At 41.9% G+C, this 24,702-nt stretch overlaps 1 protein-coding gene and 1 non-coding gene across 11 annotated transcripts in view; one reads left to right on the top strand and one right to left on the bottom strand.

Annotated features, from left to right (window-relative positions):
* Nucleotides 1–4,847: 4,847 nt before the first annotated feature.
* The window catches only part of TMEM116 (transmembrane protein 116), an 88,571-nt gene continuing 68,716 nt past the window's right edge, over nt 4,848–24,702 (bottom strand). For 5 of the 10 annotated variants that reach the window (XM_010378847.2, XM_030938534.1, XM_030938535.1 and 2 more), the window contains exons 5-11: nt 17,991–18,095; nt 12,040–12,089; nt 11,043–11,126; nt 10,573–10,711; nt 7,453–7,597; nt 6,133–6,206; nt 4,848–5,377 (exon numbers count right to left, since the gene is read on the bottom strand). In XM_010378847.2, coding sequence (XP_010377149.1) covers nt 5,171–5,377; nt 6,133–6,206; nt 7,453–7,597; nt 10,573–10,711; nt 11,043–11,126; nt 12,040–12,089; nt 17,991–18,095 — 804 coding nt within the window. In that variant the 3' untranslated portion in view covers nt 4,848–5,170. The remainder of the gene's footprint in view (nt 5,378–6,132; nt 6,207–7,452; nt 7,598–10,572; nt 10,712–11,042; nt 11,127–12,039; nt 12,090–17,990; nt 18,096–24,702) is intronic. The other 5 variants (XM_010378855.2, XM_030938538.1, XM_030938539.1 and 2 more) reach the window with 4 other exon arrangements.
* On the top strand, nt 22,495–22,556 carry LOC115900160. Its single transcript, XR_004059830.1, has one exon. It is a non-coding gene; the product is annotated as a U7 small nuclear RNA (small nuclear RNA).

The raw sequence follows: 24,702 nt of genomic DNA, 5'->3' as shown, positions 1-24,702 counted from the left end.
TAGAATCAACAGGTGACCTAGATTCTTTGGTGACTATCAGCACTTAAAAGGACCTTTTAAGAACTGGACTTCTGGTGGGCCACAATGGCTCATGCCTGTAATCCCAGCACTTTGGGAGGCCGAGGCGGGTGGATCACCTGAGGTCAGGAGTTCAAGACCAGCCTGACCAACATACTTCAAACAATTTTGAACCTATGGTTTACAGCATATCTTGAAATAAGGATTCAGAGCAGAATAGAGCCCATACCACATGCCCCATATATGGTTGCTTCCCAAATATGTAGAAATGTTTCTTGTGGTTGACAATAAGTGGTTACAAATGTGGAATAATATAATGTGACCAACATTACACAGATGGTAACAGATATACACATGCTGGTCAAGTGGTACAATAGTACTTACTGGTTAGATATATGGACTAGTTTGGAGATATGGACAGAGAGAAGGCTAGTGCAAATGCCCCTGAATCTGCAGAAAATGTTTCAAAATGTTAATTGCTGGAGAGACTGGCCAGCACCCCTTCAGAAAGGTGAAACATGTTGTTGCTCATATTTGGATCATTGGTCAAAATCCCGGAAAGTACCAGGGCTATGCATTTCTCAGTTGTATCTGTAGAGCTAAGACTACAATGAGTGTTGAATCTTTCTTTTATGAAGATATACCCCCACTTTGCAGCTCTCATAACTCATGAGCTTGGCCACAGCTTGGATATGAAACATGACTATATGGCCTACAAGTGTCATGGCCAGAACCTCCGTATTATGCATAAATTTATTACTACAGATATGGGCTACAGCAACTGAAGCTTCCACTGCTTCCATTAGTTTTTGCATAGGCACAGAGAAGACTGCCGGTGTAATAAACTTGAGCACCAAATCTCCTTTGGAAAACCATATTGTGGGAACAAGATAGTAATGACAGAGAAGAATGCAAGTGTGGCAATGTCCATGACTGTGAAAGGGATCACTGTTGTCTGCCCTTACACTAGCTGAAGAAGGGTTCAGATTATGCATTTGGATTCTGTTGCAGACACTGCAAATTTCCAAACCCAACCACACCCTGCTGCCTCAGTGTATGTGAATATGACCTCTGAGAGTACTTTAACGGCACCTCTGAGTGGTGCCACACGGATATATACAAGGAAGATGGCATCCCTTGCAAAGAACAAGGTTATTGTTACCAGGGCCAGTGTAGAAGCCTAGAGAATCAGTGCATTAAAATCTCTGGAAAGGGCACAAGAGTTGCTTGGAAAAATTATCATTACCAAGGGGGATAGGTTTGGAAACTGGCAGTGAGTCTAAAGGATTGCTTAAAGTCTTAAGGAAGTACAAGGCCAAATATGTAAGATGTGAGACTGCTATGTGAAAATATCTAAAGATCCCACACACTGAAAAACATCAAACACCCATTTCCCCATGCAGGACATGTAGTGTTGGAGTATAAACAGGGCCGATGAGGGGGAGGTAAAAGATACTCCATGTGGTCCACAAAAGATCTGTATCAATCAGTCGTGCTTAGATACCACTGTACTCCACTATGACTGCAACCTGGACAAGTGTCATGGGAGGGTTGTTTGCAAGAATTTTAAGAACTAGCACTTGTCTACAACTATGCCCCTCCTACATGAGAATATAACGGTTAGGAGGCAGTCTAACAGTGGCCCAGCTCCACATATCCCCTCTGACTCTCAGTATGACAAAAAGCTGATAATCCTAATTCAAATCTTACTTAGCCGCTTATTATTTCTCATTCCTACCATCTTTTTGTTTGCTTACATCCATGATCTAAGAAACTGTCAATACATCACTGGAACAGCAAGATGAACAAACCTGAAAAATATTTGATAATTACCTTCTTTCTGGTAATAAGGCCAAATATGAAGTGATACTGAAAGGACCTTTTAAGAAATGGACTTCCAGCCGGGCGTGGGGGCTCACGCCTATAATCCCAGTACTTTGGGAGGCTGAGGTGGGTGGATCACCTGAGGCCAGGAGTTCAAGACCAGCCTGACCAACATGGTGAGACCCTGTCTCTACCAAAAATACAAAAATTAGCTGAGCGCGGTGGCACGCGCCTGTAATCCCAGCTACTCGGGAGGCTGAGGCAGGAGAACTGCTTGAACCTGGGAGGTAGAGAGGTTGCAGTGAACCAAGATCGTGCCATTACACTCCAGCCTGGGCAACAAAAGTGAAACTCTGTCTCAAAAAAAAAAAAAAAAGAAAGAAAGAAAAAGAAAAAAATGGACTTCTGGTGAGGCACAGTGGCTCATGCCTATAATCCCAGCACTTTGGGAGGCCAAGGCGGGTGTATCACCTGAGGTCAGGATTTCGAGACCAGCCTGACCAAAATGGTAAAACCCTGTCTCTACTAAAAAACTACACAAATTAGCCAAGTGTGGTGGTGGGCACCTTGTAATCCCAGCTACTTGGGAGGCTGTGGTAGGAGAATCGCTTGAACCCGGGAGGCGGAGGTTGCAGTGAGCTGCGATCATGCCAACGCACTCTACCCTGGGCGACAGAGCAAGACTCTGTCTCAAAAAAAAAAAAAAAAAAAAAAAAAAAAAGACTGGGCTTCTTGGTTCTGGTGTCTCTCAGGGACTATGGATATAGGAACTCTTTCTTGCTTCCATCTATTTTTCTATATGCTGACTGCTTACTAGTTTTTAAATGAAAAGACGTTAACACAGCTTTCTAGGTGAAACAGTCTTTTTTTGTTCTGTGCTATCATGAAATCAGGTCTCAGGATCTCTGGGACAATGAGAAGCCTCAAGATATGATCTTGACAGAATAAGGCCAGGTTACCCTCCATAACTTCCATGAAACTCATGGTCTAAAACTGAAAAGAGCTATCATTGAGCTCCCTGACATTTCTATAGAGAGCTCTTTGTTTTTTTTTTTTTGTTTGTTTTTTTTTTGAGACGGAGTCTCACTCTGTCGCCCAGGCTGGAGTGCAGTGGCCGGATCTCAGCTCACTGCAAGCTCCGCCTCCCAGGTTCACGCTATTCTCCTGCCTCAGCCTCCCGAGTAGCTGGGACTACAGGCGCCCGCCACCTCGCCCGGCTAGTTTTTTTTGTATTTTTTAGTAGAGACGGGGTTTCACCGTGTTAGCCAGGATGGTCTCGATCTCCTGACCTCGTGATCCGCCCGTCTCGGCCTCCCAAAGTGCTGGGATTACAGGCTTGAGCCACCGCGCCCGGCTAGAGAGCTCTTTTGGAAAGATCTCTGTAACTTACTTATCAGAATATCCTGTCTAATCTTCCATTATAATCCTCTCAGTCAATTTCTCTAATCTTAAAGATTTTGCCTTGGACATGCCAAGATACGTATCAAGTGAGAATAAGACCACCTTTGTGATCATCAGATTATTAGGTCTAGATATTTTGATTACTTATCATTCCAGTCACCCTGTCCATTTGGCTTTCCCTTTGTTTCGGCATCATAGTATATGATGCTCTGGCCTCAGACTAGCGTTCATAACTTAGCTGGAGAAACCAAATATCACTGTTACATGATTCAAGAGGAAGAAACAGATTAGATAGATATTCCTGCCCCGGAATGAAGCTCTGAAGTCTGAGAATCTTTTCTTTCCCAAAAGATTTAAATTTTACCTATAGGCCGGGCGCGGTGGCTCAAGCCTGTAATCCCAGCACTTTGGGAGGCCGAGGCGGGCGGATCACGAGGTCAGGAGATCGAGACCATCCTGGCTAACACGGTGAAACCCTGTCTCTACTAAAAAATACAAAAAACTAGCCGGGCGAGGTGGCGGGCGCCTGTAGTCCCAGCTACTGGGAGGCTGAGGCAGGAGAATGGCGGTAACCCCGGGAGGCGGAGCTTGCAGTGAGCTGAGATCCGGCCACTGCACTCCAGCCCGGGCGACAGAGCGAGACTCCGTCTCAAAAAAAAAAAAAAAAAAAAAAAAAAAAAAAAAAAAAAAAAAAAAAAAAAAATTTTACCTATAAGTCACTAATTTGCTTGTTCACTCATTTATCCTATAAACATATATTTAGCACTATTAGGCTGAACCATGTGAAATTGATGATATTAGACCATTTTCACCTATAAAAATGGCAAGTTGTTCATACTGTTCAACCTAACTTTACACTTCGATAAATGAACACAATGAAACCAACCTTGTACTTCTGCTTATAAATGCAAGTTAACAGTTATTGATTACTAGAGGTTTTTTTAGTCTCTATTTCTCTTAAATCTTATTGTCCCTGTAACTTCAAAAGATTAGTCTTAGTATTCTAGAATGGGGTGATCCCTATTGTTCAAGTCCTAGAACAGAATTGAACATATGAGACTAAGATGTGGTGTGTCTAAAGATCCCACTGTCACTTTTTTTTTTTCTTTTTTTTTTTTTTCTTTTTTTTTTTTTGAGGCGGAGTCTCGCTCTGTCGCCGGGACTGGAGTGCAGTGGCCAGATCTCAGCTCACTGCAAGCTCCGCCTCCCGGGTTTACGCCATTCTCCTGCCTCAGCCTCCTGAGTAGCTGGGACTACAGGCGCCCGCCATCTCGCCTGGCTAGTTTTTGTATTTTTAGTAGAGACGGGGTTTCACTGTGTTAGCCAGGATGGTCTCGATCTCCTGACCTCGTGATCCGCCCGTCTCAGCCTCCCAAAGTGCTGGGATTACAGGCTTGAGCCACCGCGCCCGGCCCCACTGTCACTTTTTTATAGTAGTTTTCCTTATGAGTTTCCAAAACTCTTCACAGAATAGAAACCCAGGATTTTCTGTGTCCAACTTTAGAGACAGTAATAGCAATAGCAAGACCTGAGCAAGTTGTTGCATGTCCCCTACCCCCACTTCCCCTGCAACCATGGAGTAGACAGCCTTGAAATGACACATATAAATAATAATCTAGAATTTATTTTTTCTAGAAAAGACTTAGACAAATCTAATATCCATCAAGGTAACAAGGTATCTCTGAGATGGAAAGTGTCTTCCTCTCCCTGAACCTCTAGAATTTAAGGATCACTAGTGAATCTGGGAATAACTGCAGAGATACTCCCAATTCACTTAGAATGACTACTAACCAATGGCACTATATTTCCTTTGAGTTCTGCAGTTTAGGGCATAGTTAGAAAAGATTTAAGATGTCCTTTCCCAACATTCTTTCCAATCCATTAGCGCAGAATAACTCCAGTTCCTGGATGTTCCAGTATTGTAGTTTCAAAGAATGGTGGAAGTACTGGTAGGAAAAGTAAGGGCGGATTCCAGTGAATTTAAGCCCCTGCTATAGAATCTCTTCTGTGAGCATAATAATGGTGTCTGGGTATCTGCATCACGCCGAGTCTCCTGCTTTAGTTGGTGGAATTTGTGCTGCGTCCAACCATATACTCCACAGTTGAGTAGACCCTGAGATGTTGCCGTCAGAGCCTGGAGGAGATGAGGGGGTGATGCAGCCCATGCTTCAGGTTTTCAGGGATCCAGGGAATAATTCCCACTCCCCTTATTCATAAAGCATTGTTACATTTTCCCTATCTCAAACATGAAGATCTGACTTCAGTTTTTTATATTTTTCTAGTTTGTCCTGAACTCACTCTCTACACTACACTGTTACGGATGACTAAGAGTTGGTCATATTTCTTAGTATATACATAGGGACAATGAAGTAGCTTCAATGCCCCTCCTTATTACCTCATTTCCCAGGGTATCCTTGAGAAAACTCTCATCAGAATAGTCAGATAGCCCAAAAATCTTCTTAAACCCAATAAAGAAAAAAAAGAGAGATGATCATTCCATCCTCTCCTCATCATTCACCAAGAATAGCTCATTTATCCCATTCAATTCACTCTGGATGGAAGAGAACCATGTCACTATCAATGTTTCATAAGAACATGCCTGGCAGATCTGGTTTATTTTTACTGTCCATTCCTTAAAAACACATCAGTAAAATGAAGTTGACCAGGTATATATATGCTCTGGAATGCATGGGGGTACTTTCACAACATCATCTACCTCGACTTTGAGAAAATTTTCACATTATTCATAACTGAGTGTAAATAATACATTTTCTATTTTGCAATGTAGAAATACCCTGAGGGAAAAATTGTGCTTACCAAGTAAAGGTAGTATAAGAAAATAGGCTGAGCGGGTGTAAGAACAGAGATACTAGATGTTGAAGGTGTTACCTGGAGAACATAAAGGGCCATGTGAAGCTTGGTGTCCTGTGGCTTAGTCAGCTTTATGATCATCAGAATGACAGCTGTGAATACACAAAGTGTAAACCTTCTTTTCAGTCCTGACTATCTAAAGTATCAGGTTCCTCCACACACATGCCTGAGCATTATCAGAATGGAAACAATAGGCATAATAAAATCCATCAGTGAGGTTAACATGTTATGCAAACCAATGAGTCTTAGGCCTCCAACTTCTAGTCTTTATTGATGAAACTTTGTAGATTATTAGTGTAGTAATGGTAGCAGGATATACTATAGGAAGGTAATAATTTATATTTCCTATCAATTCAGATTTTCCCAAGCTCTTTCATAAAAATTATCCAATCTGGGCGGGCACAGTGGCTCATGCCTATAATCCCAGTACTTTGGGAGGCCAAGGTGGGCAGATCACCTGAGGGCAGGAGTTTGAGACCAGCCTGGCCAACATGGCGAAACCCTGTCTCTATTAAAAACACAAAAATTAGCTGGGCATGGTGGCATGTGCCTGTAATCCCAGCTACTTGGGAGACTGAGGCAGGAGAATTGCTTGAACCTGTGAGGCGGAGGTTGTAGTGAGGTGAGATGGCACCCCTGCACTCCAGCCTGGGCAACAGAGGTAAGACTCTTATCTCAAAAAAAAAAAAAAAAAAAAAAAAAAAAAAAATCCAACCTGATCCTCACTATAACCTTATGTAGTAGGAAGGGCAGTTGTTAATATCTCCAAGTCTGTCATGATGTTTTTTCCTCTTATATCATGGTGCATCTCATGTCTAATTATCTTAATTTCTAAAACATAAGAAGCAAAAGGAGTTAAGGAGGTTAGTAAAAACTGGAAATATGGGTAGGGCCCATACAAATTTTATAAGCTGAATAGGAATTTGCAGCCATCCTTCCTTTTTTTTTTTTGAGACAAAGTCTCACCCTGTCACCCAGGCTGGAGTGCAGTGGTGCGATCTCGGCTCACTGCAAGCTCTGCCTCCTGGGTTCACGCCATTCTCCTGCCTCAGCCTCCCAAGTAGCTGGGACTACAGGCGCCCGCCACCACACCTGGCTAATTTTTTTTTTTTTTTTTTTTGGTATTTTTAGTAGAGACAGTGTGTCACTGCGTTAGCCAGGATGGTCTCGATCTCCCGACCTCGTGATCCGCCCGCCTCAGCCTCCCAAAGTGTTGGGATTACAGGTGTGAGCTACCGCACCTGGCCACAGCCATCCTTCTTAGTGAGTCCACTTTGCTTGATCAGAACCTAATAACTGCCCTCTTCACTGCCCATCTCTTCTTGTTAAGATACCTACCTGGGCCCCAGCAGCAAAAGAAGGCCACTGGGTATAAGCGTACCCGCTGGTCCACAATGTGAATCACTGCCCACTGTTCACTCCCCAGAAAGCCAGATGACTTCACAAACTTCTTATACACTGTCTGGGCCCGGATAAGTAAGACCTAAATATGAGTACAGCAGTGAGCAGTTTGCTTAAAGCTTAGTAAAACGCCCCTCTATCCTCCTATCATTTAAATCTATCCTCCTATCATTTAAAAAAGATTATTCCCTTAGAATCTCACAACAGGAATGACCCCATTCTCTTGTCTTTACTTTCTGAGATCAGGCTTTTTCTGAGAGAAAATTACCTTCAGAGTGAACTTTTACTAGGTTAGGGAAATGGACAGATACTAGCCAAACTTATGTACCATGTTTAACACATGAACCTTACATCAGCCTCCGGGCATTTCCCCCTCTGAGGCTAATCACAGTTTACACAGGAAGTTAAAAGTAAGCTCTAACTAGTTCCTCTTAAAACACTTTATTAGAGATTCTGTTAAAAAGTATTCTATGCTTAACACACTTAAACACTTCAGCACCATGGCTGAGCTTAAATTCTCAACTCTAAGCAACACAAGTTTTAGAAAGTTACTTCTTGCCAGGCGCGGTGGCTCACGCCTGTAATCCCAACACTTTGGGAGACCGAGGCTGGCAGATCACGAGGTCAGGAGTTCAAGACCAGCCTGACCAACATGGTGAAAACTGTCTCCACTAAAAATACAAAAATTAGCCAGTTGTGGTGGCATGTGCCTGTAATTCCAGCTACTCAGGAGGCTGAGGCAGGAGAGTCGCTTGAACCCGGGAGGCAGAGGTTGTAGTGAGCTGAGATGCGCCATTGCACTCTAGCCTGGGCAACAGACCAAGACTCCGTCTCAAAAAAAGAAAAAAAAAAGAAAGTCACTTCTTGCCTTTAGATGGAAAACAAATTGCTTTTCCTTACTTCAGCTGTCTGAATAAGGTTTAGCTCATGAAACAAATATAAATCAGTTCAAAAGTTCAATGTGGTTTTTTGCAAAAAATAAATCAGATAACACTCTTGGTAACAAATCTGAGTATTTTCCCTAATCCAGATCTACTCTCTAAGTTAATAACCTCATTACTTAATCAAATTCAGCCATGTACATAGTCTCTTTTCCCTATATAAGCATCAAAAGGAGACTTGATTTTGAGAATACTTACATTTAAAAGAATCAGTTCACCATCTGCTGATTTTTTTTTTTTTTTTTTAGAGATGGAGTCTTGTTCTGTCACCCAGGCTGGAGTGCGGTGGCATGATCTCAGCTCACTGCAACCTCCGCCTCCCAGGTTCAACAAATTCTCCTGTCTCAGCCTCCCACGTAGCTGGGACTACAGGTGCATGCTGCCATGCCCTGCTAATTTTTTTTGTATTTTAGTAGAGACGGGGTTTCACTGTGTTGCCCAGGCTAGTCTTGAACTCCTGAGCTCAGGCAATCTGCCCACCTCGGCCTCCCAAAGTGCTACGATTACAGGCATGAGCCACTATGCCTGGCCATCATCTGCTGATTTTTAAAGAATCTAGAATGCTAATTCTGAGTATATATTGAAACCTGGGCTATTCTAAAGAAGCAATCAGGAATCCTCAAGGTGCCAGGATTTGGGACCTCTCTTGTTAGTCAGTTCCAAACGTAAACCATCAAACCCATTTTAATATGAACTAGTCATTGTGAACTCTTTACAACCTGATGATTTGAACTGAGCCATCTCGTGTGTGTGTGTGTGTGTGTGTGTGTGTGTGTCTGTTTTAAGACAGAGTATTCTCTGTTGCCCAGGTTGGAGGGGCATGATCTCGGCTCACTGTGACCTCCGTCTCCTGGGTTCAAGCGATTCTCATGCCTCTGCCTCCTGAGTAGCTGGGACTATATGCACATGCCACCATGCCTGGCTAATTTTTGTATTTTTAGTAGAGATGGGGTTTAGCCATGTTGGCCAGGCTAGTTTCAAATTCCTGGCCTCAAGTGATCTACCTGCCTTGGCCTCCCAAAGTCCTGGTCTTACAGGTATGAGCCACGGTGCCCAGCCAGATCGAGCCATCTCTATAACTTATGTTTGAATTGCCAAAGGAAATTCCCCATAACTGTATCTAGCTCACAGGTACTAGTGAGATACATTTGATCTGCAGGTAGATACCTTGTAATTCTTGAACTGAAATATAAAAAGAGAAAATGATACAGAAAAATAGATATGGGAAATACAAAGGCATATTTGCTCATTTACTGCTTTTGTATGAAACAGTTATGTAACTTATTATCCCCTGGCTAATTATTATAATTGTACATCATCCTGATGACATCAAATGAGTATCTGAAAACTTCATGAGCCACTTAACACTTTAGCCCCAGTTAGACACAGCATAAATGTAAATTTAATGACCAAATGAAGAATTTTTTTTTTTTTTTTGAGACGGAGTCTTGCTCTGCCGCCCAGGCTGGAGTGCAGTGGCCAGCTCTCAGCTCACTGCAAGCTCCGCCTCCCGGGTTCCCGCCATTCTCCTGTCTCAGCCTCCCGAGTAGCTGGGACTACAGGCGCCCGCCTCGTCGCCCGGCTAGTTTTTTGTATTTTTTAGTAGAGACGGGGTTTCACCGTATTAGCCAGGATGGTCTCGATCTCCTGACCTCATGATCCGCCCGTCTCGGCCTCCCAAAGCGCTGGGATTACAGGCTTGAGCCACCGCGCCCGGCCCCAAATGAAGAATTTTAAAAAGAAAATTATTTTCTTATTTGGAAAATTAAATCAAAGCATATGTTCTGTGTTTCACAGTGTCATCCTAACTATGTAAAGGATATATTTGACACATGAGTTTTCTGGCCATGGGGGATTGATGAAGCCTATATTAGTTGTAGAGTGAGTATAATTTTCACCTAATGAATACAAGCTGTTTTCTCTCTCTTATCATTTGATTTGGGGAAGTGCAAAAGTCTGAGGCAGTAATTATATTGTCAAGATCTCCTAGCTACTTTCTTAGTTCTAGGACCACAAGAAGTGCCTCTCTGCCCCATCTTTCCCAAGTCCTGGGAATACTGGCCCATCCCCCTCATTTCCCCATCTCTCCACAAAGGAAGGTAGGGTGGTACCATACCATAATGGTAAGGAGGCTGAGTACAAAGCTGCCCAGGAAAATGGTGATACTATAAAAATAAAGTGTGCTACAGACAGATGTGTTGGCAGAAGGTGGGAGTTCAGCCACGGCTGATGGTGGTGAGTGCATCAGGATACATCTAGGAAGAAAATCAATAAACAGGAGTACCACTACAGATGTAAGAAAAGAGCTGCTCAACAAAAGTTAATAAGCATGTTACTTTACTTATCATTTTGCTAACTCTTGCCCATAAAACCTTGTCTCTCTCCCACAGACACATTATCTTGTAGTCACTTTGTGTTACACTTTTACTTAACGTATTTTTAGCCTTTACTACATCTTATTCCCTAGCCCATTTCTAATATTAGCACTTTGGTCAGAATGTATGTAGAAAGTCTTTTTCCAGCTCTATTTATAGAAACAAATAGGTGTAGTCTGCCATGAAAATGATACATTTAGTTCTTACTTACTTGTGGCTCTGACTGAAGTTTTGGAAACATTTGCTAGTATTGCCCAGACAGAATACAGGTGTCATCAATAGTAGAGGTATCAAGCTGGGAGGGAAAAAAAGTATCACCCTAATATCCAGTCTTTTTCATGCCCTTCCTCCTTTGCAGAATATTCTCCTGCTCTTCCCTCAACTCTATCATCCCACCAATCTCCACAAATAACACATTTCATTTCTTCAAGAAAAATACCTCAAATACCTTAGGTATTCCTTCCTTTTCCAGTTCCTAGAGAAGTACAATGCAGTGGGGAGTTAATTTTATACCTAGGTTAATGAACCCTACCATAGTTTCACAGAGAATCTCTGGGAGCTGTATGGTCAGATAAAAATGCAAGTGGGTCAAAGTGAAAGGAAAATCTACTAAGGAGTTTTGTGTGCAGTCTCTTTTACTTTCTGTGGTGACTAGGGATAATCTCATTCTCATCAGCCCCTTCTTGGGAGCTTTTCCAAAATGTAGCTTTAAATAGCCAGCTATTTGTCCAACTAAATATAGCCAGCTTCCTGTAAGAGGAAAAGATCCAGGAGCAAAAGTCACAAAGTCTAAAACCAACTCTGATACGGCCACCACTTTAGGCGAGATCCAAACCCTTTCTGGACTCTGTAATCCTAAGAGTCTTACCCAATGTTATAAAATAGATGATATCCTGAAGACCGTCTATTACAACTCTTTATTATACAGGAAAAGGAATAAGTGATCCAAAGACTCAAATAAATTTTTCAAGGTTAAGTAGAGTTGATGGTAGAATTGGAGCTAAAACCCAAATCTATAACATCAAGCTACTTCCCTATTCAATGTGGAAAAATGGAACCAATGAACACATATTTGTTGTTTCTAAGTTAGGCTCTGCGAGGATTTAGGAGTTACAACGGAAATAAAGGGCATTGTCCTATTTGTTCCCACCTGAACACCAGAATAATGAGAGTCTACACCATGCTAAGAAGTAAAGAAAAAATCTTACCTTGAGAAAACAAAGGCCATTTGACCAACTCGACAAGTATAATCTATCACCTGTGAAAAGAACAAATGTGAGAAATGTCTTAAGACATTGTCAATCATATAATAATAAATACCAAGTCATCAGTTAACACTCAATAGAACAAAAAGATTTCCAAAAGCCAGTTTGCTTCTGTCAAGCAATATTTGCTATAAAATTCATCAAATAGATAGTTCCTTATTAGCACTGTATATAATAGAATTTTATCTCTATTACTATATTCTAAAAAGTACAACAACAACAAAGCCACAAAGAAAGCCTGCAGGAAGTAGCCTAATATGGAATTTGGGTACTTAAAAAGATTCTCTTAAAAAGATAGGCATATATGAAATCATATAGGAATCCTCCATCTTCTAATAACAGTTCAGCTCTTTTCTCTTAGACCCAGAGAGGTGTGGACTTTTTCAGACTTTATGAGTGGAATGAAACCCTTCTTATAAGATGACCAGTAAAAAGTGTAATAGGCCAGGATTAGTATAATAGGGCAGGGTCAAATATGCCCTTTGGATGTAAGACTGTTGGACACTAGATGATAGAACATTTTCAAAATCTTGACTTGTGTTAGACACTGTAAAACAACTTATAGAAGAATTATTCCTACCCTCTAGGACTTTATGATGTAAGACTTTGAATAGAACATCTTAAAGAAATAATAGAATTGAAAATAAGCTTTTTTCTAGTTTAAGATAGAAAACAATATATTTGGAATGGCATTGTTAGGGATCAATAAGCATTAAGTGAGCAATTAATAAATAATCAGATATTGGTAATTAATCTGCCCCAAACAGTTTGGATCAGGAATAGGACAGCTAGTGTTGACTTTAGGAAAACAAGTAAAATTGTTTTTTGTGACCCCTCCCACTCACTTCCTTTCTTCACTTTTTATTCTTTCCTCTGTCAGGTGGTTATCCTGTGTTTAACTCTTATTTTTACCTGGGTACCAATGAATCTCTGATAAAAATCTTATTGTTGGCTGGGTGCCATGGCTCACGCCTATAATCCGAGCACTATAGGAGGCCGAGACAGATGGATCACGAGGTCAAGTGATCAAGACCATCTGGGCCAACATGGTGAAACCTTGTCTCTACTAAAAACACAAAAATTAGCTGGGTGTGGTGGCATGCACTTGTAGTCCCAGCTACTCGGAAGGCTGAGGCAGGAGAATCGTTTGAACCCGGGAGGTGGAGGCTGCAGTGAGCAGAGATCACGGCACTGCACTCTGCACTCCAGCCTGATAACAGAATGAGAATCCGTCTCAAAAAAAAAAAAAAAAAAAAGTTTATGGCAGAAGTCTTGCGTTTATGGCAGAAGTCTTGCTAGGGTATTCAAAGAGAACTCAGGTTGAACACGGTGGCTCACATCTGTAATCCCACCACTTTGGGAGGCCAAGGCAGAAGGTTCACTTGAGCCCAGGAGTTTGAGACTAGCCTAGGCAACACAGTATGATCCTTCCATCTCTACAAAACTACAATTAAAAAAAGAGAAAAGAAAAAATTAGCCAGGCATGGTGGCACACACCTGTGGTCCCAGCAACTTGGGAGGCTGAGATGGGAGGATCACTTGGACCCAGGAGACTGAGGCAGCAGTGAGCTGTGATCATACCACTGCACTCCAGCCTGAGTGACAGAGTGAAATCTTGTATCAAAAAAACAAAAAGAAAAGAAAACCCAAAGAAGAAAAAGTATCTTCAAAGCTTTGTGTGTGTGTGTGTGTGTGTGTGTGTGTGTATGTAGCTATAACAGCAGACTAATAGGTAGTAGAGTTAATATATCAGGCTATGGTTGGGCACGGTGGCTCATGCCTGTAGTCCCAGCACTATGGGAAGCCAAGCTGGGTGAATCACCTGAGGTCAGGAGTTCAAGACCAGCCTGGCCATGTCTCTACTGAAAATACAAAAATTAGCCGGGTATGGTGGCATGCACCTGTAGTCCCAGCTACTCAGGAGGCTGAGGCAGGAGATCGCTTGAACCTGGGAGGCGGAGGTTGCAGTGAGTCAAGATTGCACCACTGCACTCCAGCCTGGACAACAGAGTGAGACTCTGCCCCCAAATATATATATATATATATACACACACACACACACACACACACACACACACACACACACACACATATATACACACATATAAATACTTTTTTCTCTTTGGGTTTTCTTTTCATGTTTTTTGAGACAGGGTGTTACTCAGGCTGGAGGGCAGTGGTATGATCACAGCTCACTGTGCCCTCAATCTCCTGTCCCCTACCAAAAAAAAAAAAATATATATATATATATATATACATATATATATATATATAACTCTTAGGCTAAAGCTTTTCTTCTTGAAACCAGTGACAGAGTATGGGTTATAAAGAGAAATATAGTATATGCATCTGTATGCATAGAAAGCAGTAGGATACCATATTTAAGAACTAATCTCATGTCCTTCCCATTTTTCTTTCAAATATTTTTTTGTTCTGCTACCAGGAGCTCAAGCCTCAGAAAATTATTGCCCCATGTTTTCTCCATTCTTGGCTTCCAGTCTAATCATGGCAACTTCTTTAGGGAATGACTTGTGGCTGAACAAGTCTCACAAGTTACAGTCAGTCTATTGGCTTTTGAGTGAATGAATGAATAAATAAAAACTTGAAATGCTATCCCTGTAAGGCTGTTGGACTTTTTAGACATTCACTTACCTAAAGGGAAAGATATGGAATAATTCTTTCTTTTTTTTTTTTTTTTGAGACGGCATAGTCTCACTCTTATCCAGGCTGGAGTGCAGTAGCACAATCTCGGCTCACTGCAAGCTCTGCCTCCTGGGTTCACGTCATTCTCCTGCCTCAGCCTCCCGAGTAGCTGGGACCACAGGTGCCCGCCACCACGTCCAGCTAATTTTTTGTATTTTTAGTAGAGACAGGGTTTCACCGTGGTATCCAGGATGGTCTCGATCTCCTGACCTCGTGATCCGCCCACCTTGGCCTCCCAAAGTGCTGGGATTACAGGCGTGAGCCACCGCGCCCGGCCATTATTTCTTTATAGTATCTTTCACTTACAGAATACTAAAGGATATATAGCCACGGGTCCTTACTAACTTGTAGGGAGCTAAGAAACTATGTGAGTTTAAAATATGGAAGTGTAGGCCAGGCACGATGGCTCATGCCTGTAATCCCGGCACTCTAGGGGGCCAAGGAGGGCAAATCACGAGGTCAGAAGATCGAGACCATCCTGGCCAACACGGTGAAACCCCATCTCTACGATAAATACAAAAATTAGCTGGGCATGGTGGCACATGCCTGTAATCCCAGCTACTTGGGGGGCTGAGACAGGAGAATCGTTTGAACCAGGGAGTCAGAGGCTGCAGTGAGTCAAGATCACGCCACTGCACTCCAGCCTGGCGATAGAGCGAGACTCTATCTCAAAAAAAACAAACAAACAAAAAAGAAGAGTAATTATTAGTATGGAATAAATACCCAGAGGTAAACTAAAGAAAAGGGCCCAGAGTATAATCCTGTGTTGCACAATACAGTAGCTATAGCTGCACGTGGCTAATTAAATTAAAATTAATTAAAATTAAATAAAATTTAAAATTCAATTCCTCAATCACACTAGCCACATTATAGGTGTTTGGTATCCACATATAGCTAGCAGCTACTGAACTAGACTGTGAATTAAAAATTTTTATTATTGAAAAAAGTTGAACAGCTCTTATGTAAACTATGATATCTTGTTCAGGATACTGCTTAAGGGCCTCTTCATGTTACTTTTTCAGTTATTTCCTCAGTGCCCTTTCTCCTTACAGCAAGAGAGAGTGAGAGAAGAAATTTTTTTTTTTTTTCTTTTTTTGAGACGGAGTCTTGCTCTGTCACCCAGGCTGGAGTGCTGTGGCCGGATCTCAGCTCACTGCAAGCTCCGCCTCTCGGGTTCACGCCATTCTCCTGTCTCAGCCTCCCGGGTAGCTGGGACTACAGGCGCCGCCACGTCGCCCGGCTAGTTTTTTGTAGTTTTTAGTAGAGACGGGGTTTCACCGTGTTAGCCAGGATGGTCTCGATCTCCTGACCTCGTGATCCGCCCATCTCGGCCTCCCAAAGTGCTGGGATTACAGGCTTGAGCCACCGCGCCCAGCCGAGAAGAAATTTTAAAAGCAATCTCTGCCCCTGCCCTTCTTCAAACATGAACATCTAGAACAACAGAAAAAAGTAAGAAGAGTATCTCCTTAAGAAGTCAATCAGGGCCAAGTGTGGTGGCTCATGCCTGTAATTCCAACACTTTGGGAGGCCGAGGCGGGTGGATCACGAGGTCAGGAGATGGAGACCATCCTGGCTAACACGGTGAAACCCTGTCTCTACTAAAAATACAAAAAATGAGCCGGGCGTGGTGGTGGGTGCCTGTAGTCCCAGCTACTTGGGAGGCTGAGGCAGGAGAATGGCATGAACCTGGGAGGTGGAGCTTGCAGTGAGCCAAGATTGCACCACTGTACTTCAGCCTGCGCGACAGAGCAAGACTCCGTCTAAAAAAAAAAAAAAAAAATCAATCAGATGAAGAGTTCATAGAATCATAGCATCACGGAGGTGGAAGGGACATTAAAGATCACACAGACTAACATTTTATTTTATTTTATTTTATTTATTTATTTTTTTAGACAGAGTTTTGTTCTCGTTGCCCAGGCTGGAGTGCAATGGCACAATCTTGGCTCACTGCAAGCTCCACCTCCCAGGTTCATGCCATTCTCCTGCCTCAGCCTCCCAAGTAGCTGGGATTACAGGCATGCGCCACCATGCCCAGTTAATTTTGTATTTTTAGTAGAGATGGGGTTTCTCCATATTGGTCAGGCTGGTCTCGAACTCCCAACCTCAGGTGACCCGCCCGCTTCTGCCTCCCAGAGTGCTGGGATTACAGGTGTGAGCCACCATGCCCGGCTAACACTTCATTCTGTTTGTTTGTTTGCTTTCGTTTTGTTTTATTTTTGAGATGGAGTCTCTCTCTGTCGCCCAGGCTGGAGTACAGTGTGGCGTGATCTCAGCTCACTGCAAGCTCTGCCGCCCGGGTTCACGCCATTCTCCTGCCTCAGCCTCCCAAGTAGCTGGGACTACAGGCAACCGCCACCATGTCCGGCTAATTTTTTGTATTTTTAGTAGAGACTGGGTTTCACCATGTTAGCCAGGATGGTCTCAATCTCCTAACCTTGTGATCTGCCCGCCTCAGCCTCCCAAAGTGTTGGGATTACAGGCGTGAGCCACTGCACCCGGCCAACACTTCATTTTACAATGAAAAACTGGAGGTGCAAGAAAGGGAGAAGATATGTCTAATGTCACAACAGGAGATAAATAACAGAACTGGGTCTCCCAGGGTTGGCATGGAGTCAAGAAGAATTTCCCTTGCTGAATCAAACCAGGCAGGCATGCCAGCACTGTAAATAATATTCCTATAATCAAACCTGTGTGTGTGTGTGTGTGTGTGTGTGTGAGAGAGAGAGAGAGAGAGAGAAAGGGAGAGGAGGAGGTGATGTGAAAAGAATGGAAACTCTGTGGGAACACGTTTTTCCTTCGATTAATCTCCATAAATGCACCTAGCTAGGGCTATAGGCTTACACTGTTTATCAGGGATATACGGGGATTGTTTTTACATACTATTTTTTTTTTTTTTTTTTTGAGACAGGGTCTGTCTCTGTCACCCAGGCTGGGGTACAGTGGCTCAAGTGATCCTCCTGCTGCAGCCCCTCAAGTTGCTAGGACTCCAGGCATGCACTACAATGCCTGGCTAATTTTTCTGGTATCTTTTGTAGAGATGGGCTTTCACCACTTTGCCCAGACTGGCCTCGAATTCCTGGGCGTAAGCAATCTGCCCCCCTCAGCCTCCCTAACTGCTGGGATTACAGGTAGGAGTCACCACACCTGGCTTAGCATACTATTATTAACTATCAGCTCTGAATAAAACTTACCAGTGGAGATGTGCTCTGTCCACTCTGGGTGTGTTTCATCCTCAGTTCTGTGTACAAATACCAGATGTAACTGATGGTGTAGAGAAATGAGGAAATGTAGAATATCTAGGTTAAAATCAAAACAACCCATCATAACTATCTCACTCTGACACTGTGAAGTTCTTTCAACATACTCCATTATTTTCTATTATGGGAATCCTACCTACTAGTCTATTAGTAATGTACCATCTAGTGTCTGTACCAGGCAAAACCATACCAAGTCTGAAATTCTTTTTTTTGTGTGTGTGACAGAGTTTTCACTCTTGTTACCTAGGCTGAGTGCAGTGGCACAATCTCGGCTCACTGCGACCTCTGCCTCCCAGGTTCAAGCGGTTCTCCTGCCTCAGCCTCCGGAGTAGCTGGGATTACAGGCACATGTTACTATGCCCCGCTAAATTTTATTGTATTTTTGGTAGAGATGGGGTTTCACCATGTTGGCCAGGCTGGTCTTGAACTCCTGACCTCAGGTGATCCACTCGCCTTGGCTTCCCTAAGTGCTGGGATTACAGGTGTGAGCCATCGCATCTGGTCCCAAGTCTGAAATTCTAACAGGCCTACCTAAAACATGCCCTGCTTTCTTATTTTATCCTTTGGACTGTTCAGAAGAACCACAGCATTATCCACCTCTACCTGCCCAACAGTCCCACTTTTATGAAGATATCACATAATCATTTTCTATTTTATTTTTTAATTGAAAAGGCAATAAGAATTTCTACTTCTAATAATGACAGGCTAAGCTATTTGAATCAACTTTCCATTCAAAAGAACTAAATATGATGAATAAGATATTTTTTAAAAAATCCTTAAAAGAACCTAAGAACTGAGATGATATCAAGGAACTAGTAGGATAAAATCTAAGGGAAGGAATTTCTACTTCCAGCTTTGATGAGATAACAGGAATAGAATTTACCCTCCAGCAATATATTTCATATATTTCAAAATAAAATATATGAAAACATCCAGTTTTCAAACAGTAGGCAACAAGCAGAAGAGAACAGCAATCCCTGAAAAGCAAGGGGAGTCCATCAAGTGCCCCAGCTCACCAGCTGGTAAGAGTGAGTACAGGAGGGCTAGGCATGGTAGCTCACCCTGTAATCTCAGCACTCTGTGAGGCCGAGGTGGGCGGATCACGAGGTCGAGATCGAGACCATCCTGGCCAACATGGTGAAACCCCATCTCTACTATAAATACAAAAATTAGCTGGGCGTGGTGGTGCATGCCTGTAGTCTCAGCTACTTGGGAGACTGAGGCAGGAGAATCACTTGAACCCAGGAGGCAGAGGTTGCAGTGAGCTGATACCGCACCACTGCACTCCAGCCTGGCGACAGAGCGAGACTCCATCTCAAAAAAAAAAAAAAAAAAAAAAAAGAAAAGAAAAAGAGTGAGTACAGGAGGTGGAATCCAAACAGACCACTGTCTTGGTGAGTTGAGAAGACAAAATTTAGAGTTTGGGAGGCCAAGGCAGCTAAAATTTGTCAAGTACAGTATCAGAGCAGGGGAAGCTATATAGTGAGACGATTCTCAGGAGAGCTGCAGAGGTCACCCCAAGTCTTTGGTTAAGTATTAATCAATGTATATGGGAGAGAAAACCATGAAAACCAGAGAAAGAATCATCAGAAAGGAGATGGGACAATCCCTAAAGCTCACACAGGGCCAGGAATAGTTTGTTTGCTTTCTCATCAACCAGAGTGGAAAAATACATAGGGCATAATCATAAGAAGAATATTGCTTCTGTAATGGGACCAAATTAGCCATACATAAAAAGCTGCCCTCACAATGCTTAAAAGCAAGCCTTCTAATTAGCGGGGCGTGGTGGGGCACGCCTGTAATCCCAGCTACTCTGGAGGCTGAGGCAGGCAAATCACTTGGGCCCTGGAGGTTGCAGTGAGACAAGATTGCACCACTGCGCTCCAGCCTGGACGACAGAGTGAGACTCCATCTAAAAAAAAAAAAAAAAGAAAAGCAAGCCTTAAAAAAACAGGCAAGCCTTGAAAAGATCTAACAGATCTAACAGATCAAACAGATTCAGAGTTAACTTTATCCAAGACAACCCCCTCGCCCATTTAAAGGAATATATTTAAAAATCTAATGCCAAACAATGTAAAATCCACAAGGTCTGGTATCTAATAAAATATAAGACATGCAAAGAAGCAGGAAAATCTGAGCCATAACCAAGAGAAAAGTTCATCAATATAAGTGGCCTCAGAAACAACACAGATTATAAAAATTAGTAGAGAAATATGTTTGAGGAACTATTACAAATATACTTCTTATGCTTAAAAAGGTAGAGGAGAGTAGTGGCCGGGCGCGGTGGCTCAAGCCTGTAATCCCAGCACTTTGGGAGGCCGAGACGGGCAGATCACAAGGTCAGGAGATCAAGACCATCCTGGCTAACCCAGTGAAACCCCATCTCTACTAAAAAATACAAAAAACTAGCCGGGCGAGGTGGCGGGCGCCTGTAGTCCCAGCTACTGAGGAGGCTGGGGCAGGAGAATGGCGTAAACCCGGGAGGCGGAGCTTGCAGTGAGCTGAGATCCGGCCACTGCACTCCAGCCTGGGTGACAGAGCGAGACTTCGTCTCAAAAAAATAATAATAAAAAAAAATAAAAAGGTAGAGGAAAGTAGAAAAATGAAAAATATAAAAAAGATCCAAACTGAACTTCTAGGGATGAAAAATATAATACATGAAATGAAAAACATGGCATATTAGAAACTGGGAAAGATTAATAAACTTGAAGATATAGAAATATAAACAATCTAAATAGGATCACACAGAGGAAAAAAAAACTTTAAAAAATGAACACTCAGTGAACTGTGGAATAATATCAAAGTTAATAATATACATCAAATTGGAATTCCAGCAGTTAAGAGGGAGGGAGAAAAAAATGTTTGAAAAAATAATGGCCAAAATGTTTCCAAATTTGATGAAAACTAGAAACCATCATATCCAAGAAGTTTAACTAATTCAAGCACAAGAAACATAAAGAAAACACCCCAAAGTACATTGTAACCAAACTATGAAAAACCAGTGATAAACAGAAAATCCCCAAAGCAACTAGTGTAATAACATACATTACATACACAGGAATGAAGATAAAGAGTGTCAACAGACTTATTATCAGAAAGAATGCAATCCAGAAAATGGGAGTATTATCTTTAAAGCTCTGAAAGAAAAAACAAATAAACCCTGTCAACACAGCCAAAATGCCTTTCAGAAAAAAAGGCAAAACTAAACACTTTTTCAGACAAACAAAAACTGAGATAATACAGTGAAACTGAGCACTATTACAAGAAATATTAAAGGAAGTCATTCAGGCAGAAAACAGATGATACCAGATAGAAATTTGTTTTCTTTATTATTATTATTATTTAAGATGGGGTCTCACCATGTTGCCCAGGCTGGTCTTAAAACTCCTGGGCTCAAGTGGACCTACTGTCTCAGTCTCCTAAAGTGCTCCCATGCCCCGCTGAATTTCTCATTTGAACACTCAGGAGTTAAAGAGAGAACTCTCAAAAAAAAAAAAAAAAAAAAAAAAGAAAAGGGGAGGGGGGCCTCAGTAGCAGAGTAGTAGAGCTAAAATTAATACTAGAGGCTACTCTAGATTTACACTTAATAGCAAAGTTTCAAAGGATTGAGCTGATCCAAAAATAATTTAACTCTGAGAAAACAAACTTCTACAGTTTCTAAAGGAAGACGACGAAATCCAAACCCTCAAAAAACATGATATTCACAATATCCAGGATCCAATAAAAATTACTAGACATCTATAAAGCATAAGAATGAAAAGTAGAAATAATGGGGAAATAAAAATTTCCCCATTTTAGATGGGATGAGGGGAAAGTGAGACTTCTTTTGAGTATAGCTTTCCATGTAGTTCTGACTTTTATAACAATGTTAATGATTACATACTAATATATATGTCATATGCATGTGTATATATGTGTGTGTGCATATGTATATATACATATGTAGGGATGAAATACAAACAGAAACAAATAAAACTGACCGTTAATGAATAATGTAAGTACACTGAAGGCAATGGGGAAGAAAATAAATAACGTAAGTAACTATATACCTTGTAGAAGAAAACATAGGTGAAAATCTTAGTGACATTAGGTTGCACAAAGATTTCTTAAATACTATAAAGGGTAAATTATTTTTTATAACTTTTCATAACTGAATTTCATCAATATTAAAAACTTTTTTCTTCAAAAGTAATTGCTGACCAGGTGCAGTGGTTCACACCTACAATCCCAACATTTTAGGAGGCCAGGGAGGGAGGATCACTTGAGGCCAGGAGTTTGGGACCTGCCTGCAACATAGCAATATCATCTCTACAGAAAATAATTTTTTTTTAGCCAGGCATGATGGCATGCGCCAGTAGTCCCTGCTACTCCGGAAGGCTGAAGCAGGAGAGACCAACCATTCTATGCTAAGGAAACAGATGCTTTAAGAAGCAACAGGTAGTATTACAGCTCTTTCAGAATTTGTCTAGCAGGCTTTCCAGTTTTTGCCAGAAAGCCCCCCCCCCGCAAAAAAAAATATTTTTAATTTTTAAAAAGAAGAAATATAAGCTGGGTACAGTGGCTCACACCTGTAATCTCAGCATTCTGGGAGGCCAAGGTGGGTGGATCACGAAGTCAGGAGTTAGAGACCAGCCTGGCCAATATGATGAAACCCCCATCTCTACTAAAAATACAAAAATTAGCTGGGCGTGGTGGTGTGTGCCTGTAGTCCCAGCTACTTGGGAGGCTGAGGCAGGAGAATCATTTGAACCCGGGAGGCGAAGGTTGCAGTGAGCTGAGACCGAGCCATTTGCACTCCAGCCTGGGCAACGGAGCTAGACTCCATCTCAAAAAAAAAAAAAAAAAAAAAAAAAAGAAAAATTATGTAATTTCATTTAAGCCCAGTAGAGGGAACCAGGATGTCATTATATCTGATAGATTTTTTTTCAATCCTCAGAGCAGAAACATAAGCATTCTAAATTTGACTCTTCTTGAAATTTCCAGGTTTAAAATTTTGTAACAGCCTAAGTGATATGGTTAAAAACCTCGAGAACTGTAATTAATGTTAACATTATTCAATAGCAAAGATAAATGATTAATTATTAATGTATCATCTTAACTACTTTGTATTATTTTGAAAAACTCAGGACTCATCTTTATTTTGTTAAACTCCCAGACACACAAATATTCATTGAATGGCTGCCTTGTGTAAAGAAGAATCTATGATAGGGAAGACAAATGAGAACCTGCTTAATCTCATACAGATAGTCCCTAACTTTATGATTGTAAAACTTACAATTTTTCAACTTTATTATGGTATAAAAGAGATATGCATTCAGTAGAAACTGTACTTCTTTATGTACCCATACACCCATTCTGTTTTTCATTTTCAGTATAGTATTCAATAAATTATGTGAGATACTCAACACTTTATTATAAAATAGGCTTTGTGTTTTGCCCAACTGTAGGCCAATCAATGCAAGTGTTCTGAGCATGTTTAAGTTAGGCTAGGCAAAGCTATGATGTTTTAATTCCACAATCTGTTTCTGTAAATTTTCAACCATCTCCTAAACTGAAGCTTCATGTTTAGAACAATGTTTTCCTCTAGTATAACTTGATTCTTTACTCCTCGATTTTCTTGATTTGTGACAATTTCACATGCTTTTACTTTTTCTAAACTCCATACATTCCCCTTGCCAAGACCAGGAGACTGAGACCCTAACTCAGCGGTGCTAGAGGAATTAAAGACACACACACAGAAATATAGAGTGTGGAGTGGGATCAGGGGGCTGACAGCCTTCAGAGCTGAGAGCCCTGAACAGAGCTTGACCCACATATTTATTGACAGTGAGCCAGTGATAAGCATTATTTCTTTCTTTTTTTTTTTTTGGAGACGGAGTCTCGCTCTGTCGCCCAGGCTGGAGTGCAGTGGCGCGATCTCGACTCACTGCAAGCTCCGCCTCCCGGGTTTACGCCATTCTCCTGCCTCAGCCTCCCGAGTAGCTGGGACTACAGGCACCCGCCATCTCGCCCGGCTAGTTTTTTGTATTTTTTAGTAGAGACGGGGTTTCACCGTGTAGACCAGGATGGTCTCGATCTCCTGACCTCGTGATCCACCCGTCTCGGCCTCCCAAAGTGCTGGGATTACAGGCTTGAGCCACCGTGCCCGGCCGATAAGCATTATTTCTATAGATTATAGATTAACTAAAAGTATTCCTTAAGGGAAACAAAGGGATGATGGGCCGAAACAAAGGGATGGGCTCTGGCTAGTTATCTGCAGCAGGAACATGTCCTTAAGGCACAGATCGCTCAGGATACTGTTTGTGGTTTAGGAACGCCTTTAAGCGGTTTTCCACCCTGGGTGGGCCAGGTGTTCGTTGCACTCATTCCGGTAAACCCACAACTTTCAGGGTGGGCGTTCATGGCCATCACGAACATGTCACAGTGCTGCAGAGATTTTGTTTATGGCCAGTTTATGGTCAGATTTGGGGGTCTGTTCCCAACACCCCTGCTTAAAATACTACTTCTCTTGTTTACTTTTCCTATAAAACTGTGTACACGCTCATAATCTTGAACACATACTCTTCCAGTATCTGATTAAAAACCATTTAAGCCTAGTGTTCCATTACTGGAAAGCTAAGCATGTAGCAGTTATATCCTATTGCTC

The sequence above is a fragment of the Rhinopithecus roxellana genome, chromosome 10 (genome assembly GCF_007565055.1).
Source record: "Rhinopithecus roxellana isolate Shanxi Qingling chromosome 10, ASM756505v1, whole genome shotgun sequence".
NCBI lineage: Eukaryota > Metazoa > Chordata > Mammalia > Primates > Cercopithecidae > Rhinopithecus > Rhinopithecus roxellana.
This window is presented reverse-complemented; position numbering and strand designations above follow the sequence as displayed.